Below are 14,759 nucleotides of genomic sequence, written 5' to 3'. Positions count from 1 at the left end.
TTTATTTCTAAAATTTATGTCTAGTAAGTTTTTTTCTTTTTGCATTTAGCTTTATACTCTTTTCTTGTTGTTATTTGTCTGTTTTAAATTTCTGGTGTGGGGATGACATCCAGGGCCTTGAACTTCCTAGGTATGCCCCTTCCCCCTGAGCTAAAAACAATAAGTGAAAAACATAAGGATCTGTTTCCCTTGCCAAAGCCTGTATTAATATATTTTTCATAAAACTCCAATTCTGCTTCAAAAATAATTTTTTTTTGAGATAGAATCTTACTATGTAACTGAGGGTTGGCTCAAACTCCTTATCTTCCTGCCTTAGCCTCACAGGTAGTGAGATTATAGCTACGTGTCATCGTGCTCAGCTTCTTTGTAATATTTTTATGAGGAAGTTGTCAAGATATAATGCTTTGGGGAAAAAATGTCCATTGATTTAATTGCAGTATATTGGTACTGTTTGGCATTTGTTTTAAAGTTACTCTTTTTTATTTTTAGTTCTCAAGAGTATATCATAAGAAGATATATAAAGATGGTGGTATTAGTGGATTGATGGTGCAAAGTTTGGCATTGAAAGGTGGTAGAAAGAGGGTGGTAAAGATTAGAATGGTAGAGATTCTAATTCTGATTTGCTTACATTTTAATAAGGGAAGTTTTATTAAAAACTTGAAATGTGGGCTGGAGAGATGGCTTAGTGGTTAAGTGCTTGCCTGTGAAGCCTAAGGACCCTGGTTCGAGGCTCGGTTCCCCAGGTCCCACGTTAGCCAGATGCACAAGGGGGCACACGCGTCTGAAGTTCGTTTGCAGAGGCTGGAAGCCCTGGCGCGCCCATTCTCTCTCTCTCCCTCTATCTGTCTTTCTCTCTGTGTCTGTCGCTCTCAAATAAATAAATAAAAAAAAAATAAATAAATAAATAAAAAAAAACTTGAAATGTTCCCTTCCCCCATGCCATTGAATACAATTAACTGTACTTAACAGCTGTCATTAATACTATTGTGTGATTATTTATTTCAAGCGGATTTTGGAGTATCAGCTAAAAACACCAGGACAATTCAAAGAAGGGATTCCTTTATTGGCACACCATATTGGTAGGTATAGTCATGACAACAGTTATTACTGATTTTGTCTTAACAATTCATTATACTGATCATGGTATACAATAACTTTTTAAGTTAAACATCTTTACTTTCATTTCTCTTGTTTTCCCAGGATGGCTCCTGAAGTAGTCATGTGTGAGACGTCAAAGGACAGACCCTATGACTATAAAGCTGATGTTTGGTCACTGGGTATCACTTTAATAGAAATGGCTGAGATAGAACCACCACATCATGAGTTAAATCCAATGCGTGTGCTGCTAAAAATAGCAAAGTCTGAGCCCCCAACATTAGCACAGCCATCAAAGTGGTAAGCTCTTTTCAACAAAGCTGTTTAAAGAAGATATTATTTATTTGCAGAGGAGAGAGGGAAGGAGGGAGGGAGAATGGGTGTGCCGGGACCTACTGCACTACAAACAAACTCCAGATGCAGGTGTCAGTTTGTCTGTCTGTCTTCTGTGGGTACTGGGGGATTGAACTTGGATTGGGTTGTTAGGCTTTGTGAGCAAGCACCTAAACTGCTGAGCCATCTCTCTAGCCTCTAAGCAAAGCTTTTTGAAAAGCAAAACTTAGTGTGTTCCGTTGTTCTAATTTTCTAAAAATTTGGGTATGTGATACAAAAAGTATATGAATGAGAAAACTGATGTGTATATATTTTCAAAGCTTTAGGACCACACAAACCATTATAATTAGTTTTCTCCATGCATTTAATAATGAGTGAATTCTATGTGGAAAAGGCATTTTCTGGAGGCATATGCGTGATTGATTTATATTTGTTGAACTTAATGTAACAGAATGTGTGTGATTTTTGATAATGTATGAGTATATGACTGTTTCTTAGATTAGTTATGTACCTCATGTATCTCTAATGTTTATTTACAGAATATGTTTTATAAAGTCTCATCTCATTTATTTTCTTACATGAAATCATTATTAAACATAATGAAACTAAACATAATTTATTAAGGAATTTTATTTGATTTTTAATAACAAGACAAAATAGAATGTCATTATTAAAACTTTACTTTGAAGGTCTCCAAATTTTAAGGACTTTCTAAAGAAATGCCTGGAAAAGAATGTGGATGCCAGGTGGACCACATCTCAACTACTGCAGGTACAACAGGGTTAGGATGATAATAGCAAGTTATGTAATTTTTTTGACTTAGAATCTTTTTTACACATCAACATTTTTATTAATAGAGCTTAATTTAACAAAGTTTGACCACAAATTGTGTTATTTCTCTTGGGAGTTGGTGAAATTAGAGGTTGAGGTAGGATGATTATTGTGTATTTGAGGCCAGCCTGGTCTAGAGAGGCCTTACCTCAAAACAACAACAAAAATTATATTCTGAATATAAACCATCAAAATATTCAGAGCATAGCCTCATCTGTTCATATCAAAAAACTATTTTTTCTTTTTTCCCCAGGTTGGGTTTCACTTTAGCCCAGGTTATAGTTTCAGGCTGGCCTTGAACTCTTGCTGATCCTCCTACCTTTGCCTCTTGATTGCTGGGATTAAAGGTGTGCACTACCATGCCCAGCTTTCAAAAAACTTTTATAGGGGGCTTACCTGTTAAGGCACTTGTCTGCAAAACAGAGGACCCAGGTTTAATTCTCCAGGACCCACATAAGCCAGATGCACATGGTGGCACATGTACCTGGAGTTTGTTTGCAGTGGCTGGGGGCCCTGGAGCACCCATCCTCTCTCTTTCTCTGCCTACCTGCCTCTTTCTCAAATAAATAAAAATTAAATATTTAAAAAAACTTTTATAAGCCAGGTGTGGTGGTGCACACCTTTAACCCCAGCACTTGGGAGGCAAAGGTAAGAGGATCGTCATGAGTTTGAGGCCACCCTGAGACCACATAGTGAATTCCAGGTCAGCTTGGACCAGAGTGAGACCCTACCTCAAAAAACCAACCAACCAACCAACCAAACAAAAACAAAAAAACAACAACAAAAAACCTTTTATATAATGAAGTTTCTAGGATAAGTTTAAGATTTAAAACTATATAAAAAAAACTTCCTTCTCAAATAATGAGCTTACAAAACAATGCAGTGCTAGTCACATAGAGCAGTGTGAAAGTGTTCACTGCGCAGATACTGCAAGTCATACTGATTTTATTTTGTTGTTTGTTTTCGAGGCAGGGTCTCACTGTAGCCAAGGCTGACCCGGAATTCATTTTGTAGCTCAGGCTGGCCTTGAACCCATAGCAATCCTGCTTACTTCTGCCTCCTGAGTGGTAGGATTAAAGGTGGGTGTCACCACACCTAGATTTTATTTTCTCTCTCACTATTGTTTTTTTATATTGAGAACTTTAAAATATGAACATACTGTAATTTGATCTGATTTCTACCCCATTATCCTCTTTTGTTGTGTCTCCCTTGTTCCCATTCTACCGAGGACCCTCCTCTTTCCAAGTAGTCCTTACTCTATTTTGTTGTCACTCCTTTTGAACTCCATGTCAAAATACTGATGGGCTCCGAGCAGTGCAGGTCTTATAGAGGTACCAGCAACCACTGTAGGACCAAAGATGCACCAGTGGGTTTTGCAATGTCTCTTATAGCAAGAGTAAATATTGAGTGAAATACTGTTAACTTAAAAAAAAACGAATTAAGGTTATTGGGTAAATTTGATTTTGCTTTAAGGCAGGGCCTGTTTGTAATAATTGAAACATAAACTTGTCAAATTATATTACAGATAGTCAAACAGGGTAACAAATCCTAGGGCAATTACTATTAGATACATGTTGCAAAATGCTTGCATTATAGTATTTTAGGCTGACCTATTTATCTGGGAGGTCAAGGAGAAAGAAAAAATTGCTTTGTTGTGTTCAATTATATCCCTAGAGCACACTATTTTATTAAAAATTATTTTATTTATTTATTTGCTTACTTTGAAAGAGAGAGAGAGAGAGAGAAAGGCAGGTAGAGAGAGGGAGGATGGGCACAATAGGGCCCCTAGCTCCTGCAGACAAGCTTCAGACACGTGCTCCACCTTATACATTTGGCTTACGGGGATATTGGGGAATTGAACCTGGGTCCCTAGGCTTCATAGGCAAGTGCCTTAACTGCTAAGTAATCTCTCCAGCCCACACTTTCTAATATTATTTTAATCCTTTTACAGTTGTAGTTCTTAGCCTATGACAGGCTGTGTTAGCTTATGACAGACTATGTTAAGTGTTAAGAGCAGAGATGAATAAAATGTCTTTTCTACTTTCAAGAATATTAGAACCCAGGCTAGAGAGGTGGCCTAGCAGTTAAGACACTTGCCTATGAAGTCTAAGGACCCAGGTTTGATTCCCCAGTACCCATGTAAGCCAGATGCACAAGGTGGTGCATGATTCTGGAGTTTGTTTACAGTGGCTGGAGGCCCTGGTGTGCCCATTCTTTCTTTATCTGCTCCCCAATAAATAAATAAAATGTAAAAAAGAATACTAGAACCATCTCAAAAACAAAGCAAAACTGGTATTTGTACATACTTTTAATAGAAATCTCAAGCTTTTTGTGATTTTTTTTTTGATGAAGTCTCATCATTTTTGACAAATTTCCTTTAGATTCTCAAAAACAAAGAATAACACACTTCAGTTGCAGGCAGTCTTTATATCTGTTCAACACCCTCTCCACCCTTGCCTTTCCAGATGTGATGTCTGAAGTTTCATGGTTTTCTTACCCATAGTCCTTGTCATTGCCTCATAAGGATGTGTTTTATGGCTTTGGAACTTTTTATTGATCTTATTTTATATATTTGAGAGGCAGAGAGAAAGAGACAGATGGGGAGGATGGGGAATGAATGAATGAGAATATGTATGCCAGGGTCTTCAACCACTGCAAACAAATTCCAAATGCATGTGCCACCTTGTGCATCTGGCTTATGTGGGTACTGGGGAATTGAACCTGGGTTCTTAGGCTTCACAGGCAAATGCCTTAACTGCTAAGCTATCTCTCCAGCCCTGAAACTTTATTTTTTAAAAAATTTTAAATTTTTTATTAACATTTTCCATGATTATAAAAAAAAAATCCCATGGTAATTCCCTTCCCTGAAACTTTCTTTATAAGCATTTTTGTAGTCATTGAGTATGCTCTTTTTAATCATCAACAGCATCCCTTTGTTACTGTTGATTCCAACAAACCAATCCGAGAATTGATTGCTGAGGCAAAGGCTGAAGTAACAGAAGAAGTTGAAGATGGAAAAGAGGAAGATGATGATGATGAAACAGAAAATTCCCTGGTCAGTATCTTGAAGAACATTTCATTTAATTAATTTGAATTTCATTTAATTAATTTAATATATACACATTAGATAGATAGTAGTACAAAACTAAAGTTTTGAAGCAAAGTTGACAGCATGGTTGCTTCCTACTACATATTTTCATCATGCTTATTACTGAAGAATTTAAGTTTCTTCAGTTATTTTTATAGTATAGCTTCATCCAGTTTTACAGAATATGGTTATCAAATAAACATTACATACATAAATGCAAAAAAGACATTGTTTGGGTCACCCTCTTGAGTTTTTTTTTTTTTTTTTTAACTCAGAGGCTTTATAAGTGAAACAGTATATAAACAAATGAGATAGTCATCCATCTGTAGCTCACTGATGAAGCTTACTAGATAGGGTCTCGCTCTAGCCCAGGCTGATATGGAATTCACTGTGTAGTCTTAGGGTGGCCTCAAACTTACAGTGATCCTCCTACCTGTGCCTCCCAAGTGCTGTTATTAAAGGTGTGTGCCACCATGCCCTGAAAGGTCATTTTTTTTAACTAAAAATGTACAAAATCTTTTTCAGCCAATACCTGCAAGTAAGCGTGCCTCCTCTGACCTCAGTATTGCCAGCTCTGAAGAAGATAAACTCTCACAAAATGCTTGTATTTTGGAATCTGTATCAGAAAAAACAGAAAGCAATTCTTTGGGAGATAAATTTAGCAGCAAAGTTCTTGATGAAAAACTCACCACAGATGAACCTGAAAAGTCTGTGAAGGGTGGTCCTGAACAGGCCAATGGTGCTAACTTAGACACTGCTGGAATGTATGAGCATGAAAGAGAGAAAAAGAGACCCAAGCTTGAAAATCTATCTGACACAGAAGACCAGCAAACTGTGGACATTAATTCAATCAGTGAAAGAAATAAGAATAATATAATAACTTTAGAAACAAATCTGAAACCTGAGGAAGAAAGGAATAAAGAAAACCAGGTAGTATTTGAGAATAAACTTATACAACCTGAAGAAATTAAAGATATTAGTATTCAAACAATGGAATTGGTTTCTGAAGAGACTGGAGAAAAAGAGACAGATATTCAAGCAATTGACAATGAAGTTGAGCTTACAAAGGAAGGGACCAAAGAAAAATTGGAAAAAGATGATGAAACTCAAAAGGATGTCATCAGTGATATAGGCAATGTGGAAGGAACAAGTGAGGCAACTGATACTGCTCAGAAGGCGGTAGAGAACAGTTCTGAGGAAGCTCAAAGTAAACATGAGGAAGAAGTGGTTGAAGTAACTCAGAAATTGATAATAAATAAGCCCAAGGAGGGTCCCAAGGGTGGTGGCACTGAGGAAGGGCCTCTTGTTAAGGAGGTACTTGAGACTAAAGAGATTGATCAAAACTCTGTGGAAGGTGAAAATGAGGATCAACTAGTCAGCACTTCAGAGACCATAGTAGAGACCAGTAAGGAGCCTGGGACAAATGAAGTTGCAGTAACTGAGCCAAGCGGCAAAGAGGAGATAGAAGTCAGAAGTACAGTGATTGACACTGATCACAGGGCTGGAGGAAGTGAAACTCAGGATGTTCAGGAAACTACCACTAAAATAGATATAGAGGATAAAGAAATTCCACTTGAAGTGCCAAGTAAAGCAGAACCTCAAGTTCCTGTAGCCTCACAGCCCAGTGAGCCTCAGCCTGTTCCAATACCCAGTATTAATGTCAACTCTGAAGATAGAGAAAGTAAAGGTGAAGTGGATACTTTATCAAAAGCTGAAACCATACTGCTACCAGAATCTGAAAGTCAAAAAGAAAATGATACTGACTCAGGCACTGGTTCCACTGTAGATAACAGCAGCATTGACTTGAACTTGTCTATCTCCAGCTTCTTAAGTAAAACGAAAGACAGTGGATCCATATCTTTGCAAGTAAGTGTATTTGGATCCTTGTTTGGGGTTTTCTTTGTCATTTTGGCAAATTGTAGGGCAATCAAAAAAAGAACCATGGAGAGAGATTCTGGATGCTGATCTTTAATTCCTTTTTTTTCTTTTTAGTAGGATCTATTTGTTTTTATAAACCTGATGTACATTAAAAGTATGATATAGTTGCTTAGTTCAGTTTAGTTTCTTTTATTGCATACATCTAGATGCAGTTTTAGCAAGCATCATTACCATGAGAAGAGCTGAGAAATTGAAAGAATGCTCTTTTTTAAACCTGTTTAGGACATAAAAAGTTCTTGACTTATAACTGGCCCCTAGAGATTGCTAGTACTGCTTCCTAAGTCATAGCCTTTGTTACTGCAATGAGAACCATTATGGGGAACACAAACTTAAAACAAGAGCCCAGCTTACCTGGAATTGTCAGGGTATGATTCCCAAGTTTCAATGTACTTAGGAGTCACCACAGGGAGGGAGCTAGTAGATTTCTGAGGAGGGTTCAGAATATCAGTATTTGTAGTGGAGGATAGCATTTGTAACAACACCACCACCACCAACAACAACAAAAAAGTCCTTGAAATTCCTCTACAAGTGAGCCATGGACTACCCTTTGGCAAATACTTCTTAGACACTCTGGGTTAATAAGCAGTAACAGTCTAGAAAACTGACCTGAAGGACAGGGATCCAGGTCATGACTGATCACCTGTTTGCCTCAAATATTCCATATATCTCCTAGATTTTCTTCATTTATAAAGAAAAACTTTATTTGCATGTGTGAGTGTATGGATACACTAGGGCCTTTTCCATGACAAACTCCAGATTCTTGTGTCACTTTTTTTTTTAAAATTAAGAATATGCTCTGTATAGACCCATCATGCGTTGGTACCATTATTTCCCTCCTCTCGGCCCCCAATCTGCTGAGGCCCACCTCAGTGGGGTTGCTGGCATTTCCCATGGGGTTGTGGGTTAGGTATTGTGAGAGAAGTCATTCACTGGCGAGGGGTGGGGAGGGGCCTCTGGGTATGCTCTCCGGACCTGTGGCTCTTACAGTCTTTCTGCTCTTTCTTCTGCAAACTTCCCTGAGCCATGTTGGGTATGTTTTAAGTTTATTTCAGTGTTAAGCTCTCAGGAGCTTCTGGATTTCTGCTTTGGTATTTATTGAGTATCCTTCATGTCTTTCTCCTTCATCCTGGTGCAGATTGTCAGGCTCACCATGGAAGCAGCACTCTTGCTCATCTCCCCACTTCCTCCATGGTTTTACCTTGGCCTTGGCGGAAGTGTGAGGGGTGGTATATCTCCTCGGGTCACACTACCTTCAGAAAAGGAAGAACATATTCTCCAACAGAGAATGAAGTCAGCGTAGTTAAATGGGATAAACATTGTTAATTTAGAGAGGGCTTGATGGAGGTAGCTCTTTTGTTGAAAGACAAGTGGGAGCTCGTCATTGGAGACCAAAGTCTTGGTCTCCAAGGGATTCTGACCTGTTTCCCAGTTCCACATATGGGTTCCTTTCTAGTCAGTGGATCTCTTAGCCAATCAGAAAGCCATTGGTTATCAACCAAAGCTGTGTACCACCATTACACAGGTGTGCACATCTTGTCAGGCTGGTTGCTTTTGAGTAGCTGTGACCCCTGCTTGCTCACAGCATTGTTGGCCACTTTCCCCCAGTAGCTCATGTTATGCTTTCTGGTACTAAATGGGCTCACCATCTAGGGACTGGCTCCCTTCTGGATTCCAGTTGGGTCCCTCGTTGTTCTGTGTTGGCAGTATGTGTTGTCTTCAGCAATAGATCTTACCTTTTACCTCAGGTGGGTAATCACATGCTTTGACAGAAGCCTGTCTTGTTTTGGGAACCTTGTACGTCTCTTTGGTCAACAGCTCAATGAAGAGTCTTGTATATCCAGCTTACATGAGCGATTTGGGACTTGAACCTTGGTTGGAAGGCTTTCCAAACAACTGCCTTTTAATTACAGATCCATCTTCCCAGCTCTGAAAATTTGCTTTGCTTCATTGACTGAAATTCTATGAATCCAAAATTCATTCATTAACCCAACATCTTCTTTTGAAGATGTAAATATTTCTGAGAGAATTAAGGAGATAGGAATTGTAGATATCTTAGTAAGATTTGAAGAAATGTAACATTTGGAGGTTAAGGAAAGAATATTTCCTTTTTACAACATTCCAATACTAAATTTTAAAGAAAATCTCTGGAGACTACTATTGCTAGTACAGATGGAAGGAGAGGAGCAGAGGACCTGAGAGCTGGAGGACAGCAAGAGGTTGTTGAAAGGTGCCATGGGCACACTTGAAAAATCCTACTGCATTTGAACTTGGCATCTTCACCCTCTTCTACTTTTACTTCCTCTACTTTTCTCTTTTTCTCCCTCTTCTTCCTCTCTCCTTCCCTTTTCCCTCCCTTTGATTTCCTTCACTCTTCTCTTCTTTCCTTCCTTCCTCCTCCTTCCCCTCTTTTGTTTTTCTCTCCTTTCTTTCCCACCTTTCCTCTCACCCTTTCTTTCCAGGGTTTTGCTATGTAGCTCCCAACCTAGTCTCAAATTGGGGATCTCCTTGCCTTAGACTCCTGAGTCTCTTGGACTCCCACTGCTTTCTAAAGCCTATCTCCCATAGCTAAATAAACTAAGTAATTACTTGATCTCTGTAGTTACTCTGTTACCAAATATATTTTTAGGAATGTAGTATTTCCATTATTTCTATAGCACTCATTGAGGAATAGAATTTGGTGTTGATTAGGATTTTAAGTTGGTGAGTAAGCAGTTCTGGCATTTTGGGGTACTGAGGCACTGCCTTTCTAGTAGCTTCACAAATCTCATGTCCAGTTTTGGCCTAGTTGGAGCAAATGCTGTTGTTACTGCTACTGATTAAATAGATGTGTAAAAGTTATTATTTGTGTGTGCACTTGTGTACAGGCTTGTACAGTATGTACAAGAAAGCCAGAGTACAACTTTTGGATCAGTTCTCTCCACCTTGTTTGAGGCAAGGTTTTTGCTCTGGATATTTGCTTTTCTATGCTTGGGATAATCTTGTAGGAAATTCTCCTGTCTCATTTCCCAGTCCTGTCTTAACATGAGGAAGGGGCTCAAACTCACACACTCCAGCTTGAGCAGCAAACCCTTTATCCACTGAGCCATCTTTTGATCCTGAGAATATTTAAATTTATCTAGTCTTTTCAAAAACCAGATTCCCAACTACCCTCTAGTATACTGCTTCAGATTTTTGACTTAAGGGCTGAAACCCAGGAAGTCATTTTATTTTAGAGGGAGAGAGAGAGAGAGTGCATGCAGAGAGGAGAGAATTGGCACTCCAGTGCCCCAGCCATTGCAATCAAATGCCAGATGCTTGCGCCACCTAGTGGGCATGTGTGTGACATTACACTTGCCTCACCTTTGTGCATCTGGCTAATGTGGGATCTGGAGAGAACATATGTCCTTAGGCATTGCAGGCAAGTGCCTTAACTGCTAAGCCATCTCACTCCAGTCCCAGGAATTCATTTTTATATGTAAAGGTAGAGCTAAATGAGAACTCATAAAAGTGAAAAGAAAAAAGTTGGTTACTATGCAAAAGTCATCCTAATTTATAATTTATGTGAAACTCATTATCACTTGTGCCTAATTAAGTAATGTCATAAGAATTATATATGCACCCGAACAAAATACCTTGTTTTATTTCTTAACAATTAGTTTTACTTCTTAAGAATTCAATTTATAAAGTCAAGTGTAGGTTCTTGGGTGAGATGTAAGGTAATGAAATTGGTTCCACAGATGAGACTTGATGCCTTATATGTAGTCTTCATGATGTTAAGATATTTCTATTTTTTTTAAAGAGTAAAATGTTTTCTGTATCTAATATCCTTTATACAACGTCTAACTAAAATGAAATCTCACTCAGGAAACAAGAAGACAGAAGAAAACACTGAAGAAAACACGCAAATTTATTGTTGATGGTGTAGAAGTGAGTGTAACAACATCAAAGATAGTTACAGATAGTGATTCCAAAACTGAGGAATTGAGGTTTCTCAGGTGAGTAGAAAAATAACACTTAATACAGGTTTGGGACCTGTCTTCTGCTTGTTAAAAGTTTAAAGAATGGAAAATCAAGGGTGAATTTTTGGTTAATTTTGGATTATTCAACAAACTGGTGTAAGCGATAAACCCAGCACTCAGGAGGCAGAGGTAGGAGGATTGCTAGGAGTTTGAGGTCAGCCTGGGACTACAGAGTGAGTTCCAGTTCAGCTTGGACTAGAGTGAGGCCCTACCTGATGACAAGAACAATTATTTTTAAGTTTAAAAACTTGCTTTCAAAACTTTGAAAAAAGTACTACTTTGAAAGTATAATTTTTTCCTGTTTTTTTCCTCTGTCATGACTGTGATATTTTGTTAGACGTCAGGAACTTCGAGAATTAAGATTTCTTCAAAAAGAAGAGCAAAGAGCCCAACAACAGCTCAATAGCAAACTACAGCAACAAAGAGAACAAATTTTCAGGCGCTTTGAACAAGAAATGATGGTAACGTCTTAGGTTTTCATATGACTTTATTAATAATAAAGTTTAGTGCTTAAATCACTATTGGTTTTAGATTTGATCAGTGGTTACTAATTTTCCTGGTTTTGTTGTGTATTCTCTGACTTCTATTTCTTTGTTTTTGTGGATTTTTTAAAAATTGCTTTTTCTTAAGGAATCTTCTAATTCCAGTCTTATTATTTACAATTTTTAGATGTGTCTACTGCTGGGTAAGTTTTCAGTGCTTCAGTTGCATCTTTCCAATGTAGTATCTGAGGTTTACTCCTGTCTACAAGCAGTTGTCTTCAAGTCTGGCTGAGTTTTAGAACTTCTTGGGGACTTTGTCAAAAATTTCCTTCTTCTCTGGCTTCTATCTCCACATCCATTATTGCTGCAAGAGAAAACTGCTAACTAGTCAGGTGTGGTGGTGCACACCTTTAATCACAGCACTTGGGAGGCAGAGGTAGGATTGCTTTGAGTTTCAGGCCACCTTGAGACTGCATAGTGAATTCCAGGTCAGCCTGGGCTAGAGTGAAACGTCTTACCTCCCCCCACCAAAAAAAAACAAAAACAAAAACAAAAACAAAAACAAAACAAACAAAAAAAACCTGCTAACTAGTCTAGGGTAGCTGTTGTTGAGCCCTTTTGTTTTCATTTGTGTCCAAAGTTGGAAAGTGAGTCAGAAATGTGATACAGAAGTTTGGTAATTTAGGTTGAATGTGTAGCTTAATTTAGGTTAAAAGAAAGATCACTTAAAACAGGATTGAGATTTTTAGAATATAGTCCTTAGAGTCTTAGAAAGTGGTGAGGACTGTTTTGTGTCAAGTGTGGCACTGCTGATTATTTTATTAGGTCATAGCAAATTCCTAAGAAAATAATGAAACATTGTTCTCATTGAATACTTTTTGTTTGTTTGTTTGTCCTTTCTTTTCAAGGTAGGGTCTCACTCTAGTCCAAATTGACCTGGAACTCATTCTGTAGTTCTAGGCTGGCCTCGAACTCGCAGCAGTCCTCCTACCTCTGCCTTCCAAATGTTGGGATTAAAGGCGTGTACCACAACACCAGGCTCATTGAATATCTTTATAATACTTTTATTCTGTTTCCCAGAACTTTGTGAAAATTCTTTTTCCCCAAATATTTTACAAAATGTTTTGATTTTCAATTTGTTATTTTTTAATTTTAATTTTTTTGAGGCAATGTCTTGTGTAGACCATGCAATTCTCAAATTTGTTATATTCCTACTTCCATCTCTCAGGTGCTGTGATTTTAAGCCTGTTCTGCCATACCTTGCTTCATTTCCTCCCTTTTCCTTCCCAAACATACTTTACAAATATTTATACCTTTTTCCAAAATTGCATTACTACCTGAGTTTAAATGGGAATCTTCTTGCAAACTAGATTTAACAGTCAATACTCTAGTTATTGCCAATTTCTCTGTTCCCTTATAGTGTATACAAGAATCTTTTTTCTGTTTTTGGTTGTTTGGTTTGTGTGTATCTCTCTGTGTGTTCATTTGTGTGAGTAAGGACACATGTGTGGAGGTCAGAGGACGATTTTGGGTTTTTGTCTTCACCTTCTCCCTTGTTTGAGGTAGGGTCTCTTGTATACTACTATAAACTCCAGGCTAGTTTACCTGCAGGCTTCTGAGCCATTCTCCTGTCTCTGCCTTATTGGACTAAGCACACTGGGATTACAGACGCAAGGGCTGCAGCATCTGGCTTTTATGTGGGGTCTGAACTCAGATACTCATGCTTACACAGCAAGTACCTTATCTATTGAATCATCTCTCCAGCTCCAATAAACTATTTTTTTTACATAATAGATTTATAATTCCAGAGAATGTTTCAGTAGAATATATTGTTTATTTTCAGAATCTTAATGAGTAAATTAAAAAAAGTCAAAGTATATTACATTATTAAAGTGACTTCAGATGAGCCTCTTGAATTCTGAAAAAAATTATTGAATGAATAATTACTTTTTTTTTTTGTTTGTTTGTTTTCGAGGTAGGTCTCAGTCTAGCTCAGACTGACCTGGAATTCACTAGGTAATCTCAGGGTGGCCGCAAACTCATGGTGATCCTCCAACCTCTACCTCCCAAGTGCTAGGATTAAAGGTGTGCACCACCACACCTGGCAATAATGACATTTTAAAAATATTTTATTTATTTTCATGCAGAGAGAGCAAAAGTGAGTGAGCATGAGCCAGCAAACATAGGCACACCAGGGCCTCTTGCTGCTGCAAATGAATTCTAGACATATGTGCCACCTTGTGAATCTTTATGTGGGTACTGGGAAATTGAATCTGGGGGGTGCTTTGGGAGCAAGCTCTTTTAATCTCTGAGCTATCTCCCCAGCCCAATACTCATATTTTTCTAATTGTAATTATTCTTAGCAGTTAAATATCCTTTTGAATTTTCTAAAAACTCTAAACATTATTCTACCTGTACAATGGAGATAATGTGTTCGAAAAATGAGTGCTGCTCATCTATTTGAAAAATGTCATATCATTTCAGTGTTTTGAGTTGTTCAATGCTATAACAAGCTACTGTGTGATAAACCACATTGTTTTACAGAGTAAGAAGCGACAGTATGACCAAGAAATTGAGAATCTTGAGAAGCAGCAGAAGCAGACAATTGAACGACTGGAGCAAGAACACACGAACCGTTTGCGAGATGAAGCCAAACGCATCAAAGGAGAACAAGAGAAAGAGCTGTCCAAGTTTCAGAATATGCTGAAGAACAAAAAGAAAGAGGTAAGTGTAACTACCGCCTTTAATACTATAACTATTTCTTAAACGCTGGCATGTGAAGACGACTGCATACGGAGTTAGGAGTAATACCTGGTAGGGAAATAGGCTGGAAGGTAGTAAGGTCAGATATCTCCATTTTATTGGGTTAAAAGAGTTCAGTGGCCAGTCAGGTTCATAAACCGCTGCAAAATATCTTGCTTAACTTTGAAGCAAGTCTTCAAATAAAGTCTAATCTCCATTTCAATAGGCTCTTTTTTATTAGTGCAACATTTA

General features: G+C 38.0%; 1 protein-coding gene across 2 annotated transcripts in view; it reads left to right on the top strand.

Annotated features, from left to right (window-relative positions):
* Positions 1–14,759, top strand: part of Slk (STE20 like kinase) — a 69,057-nt gene that overhangs the window by 27,900 nt on the left and 26,398 nt on the right. For both annotated transcript variants that reach the window (XM_045149584.1, XM_004659374.2), the window contains 8 exons: positions 1,007–1,079; positions 1,201–1,395; positions 2,118–2,199; positions 5,186–5,314; positions 5,873–7,213; positions 11,129–11,259; positions 11,621–11,744; positions 14,310–14,489. In XM_045149584.1, coding sequence (XP_045005519.1) covers positions 1,007–1,079; positions 1,201–1,395; positions 2,118–2,199; positions 5,186–5,314; positions 5,873–7,213; positions 11,129–11,259; positions 11,621–11,744; positions 14,310–14,489 — 2,255 coding nt within the window. The remainder of the gene's footprint in view (positions 1–1,006; positions 1,080–1,200; positions 1,396–2,117; positions 2,200–5,185; positions 5,315–5,872; positions 7,214–11,128; positions 11,260–11,620; positions 11,745–14,309; positions 14,490–14,759) is intronic.

Source organism: Jaculus jaculus, chromosome 1 (genome assembly GCF_020740685.1).
Source record: "Jaculus jaculus isolate mJacJac1 chromosome 1, mJacJac1.mat.Y.cur, whole genome shotgun sequence".
In the NCBI taxonomy this organism is placed as follows: Eukaryota; Metazoa; Chordata; class Mammalia; order Rodentia; family Dipodidae; genus Jaculus; species Jaculus jaculus.
The sequence above is the reverse complement of the archived record's forward strand: the minus strand, read 5'-3'. Positions and strand labels throughout refer to the sequence as shown.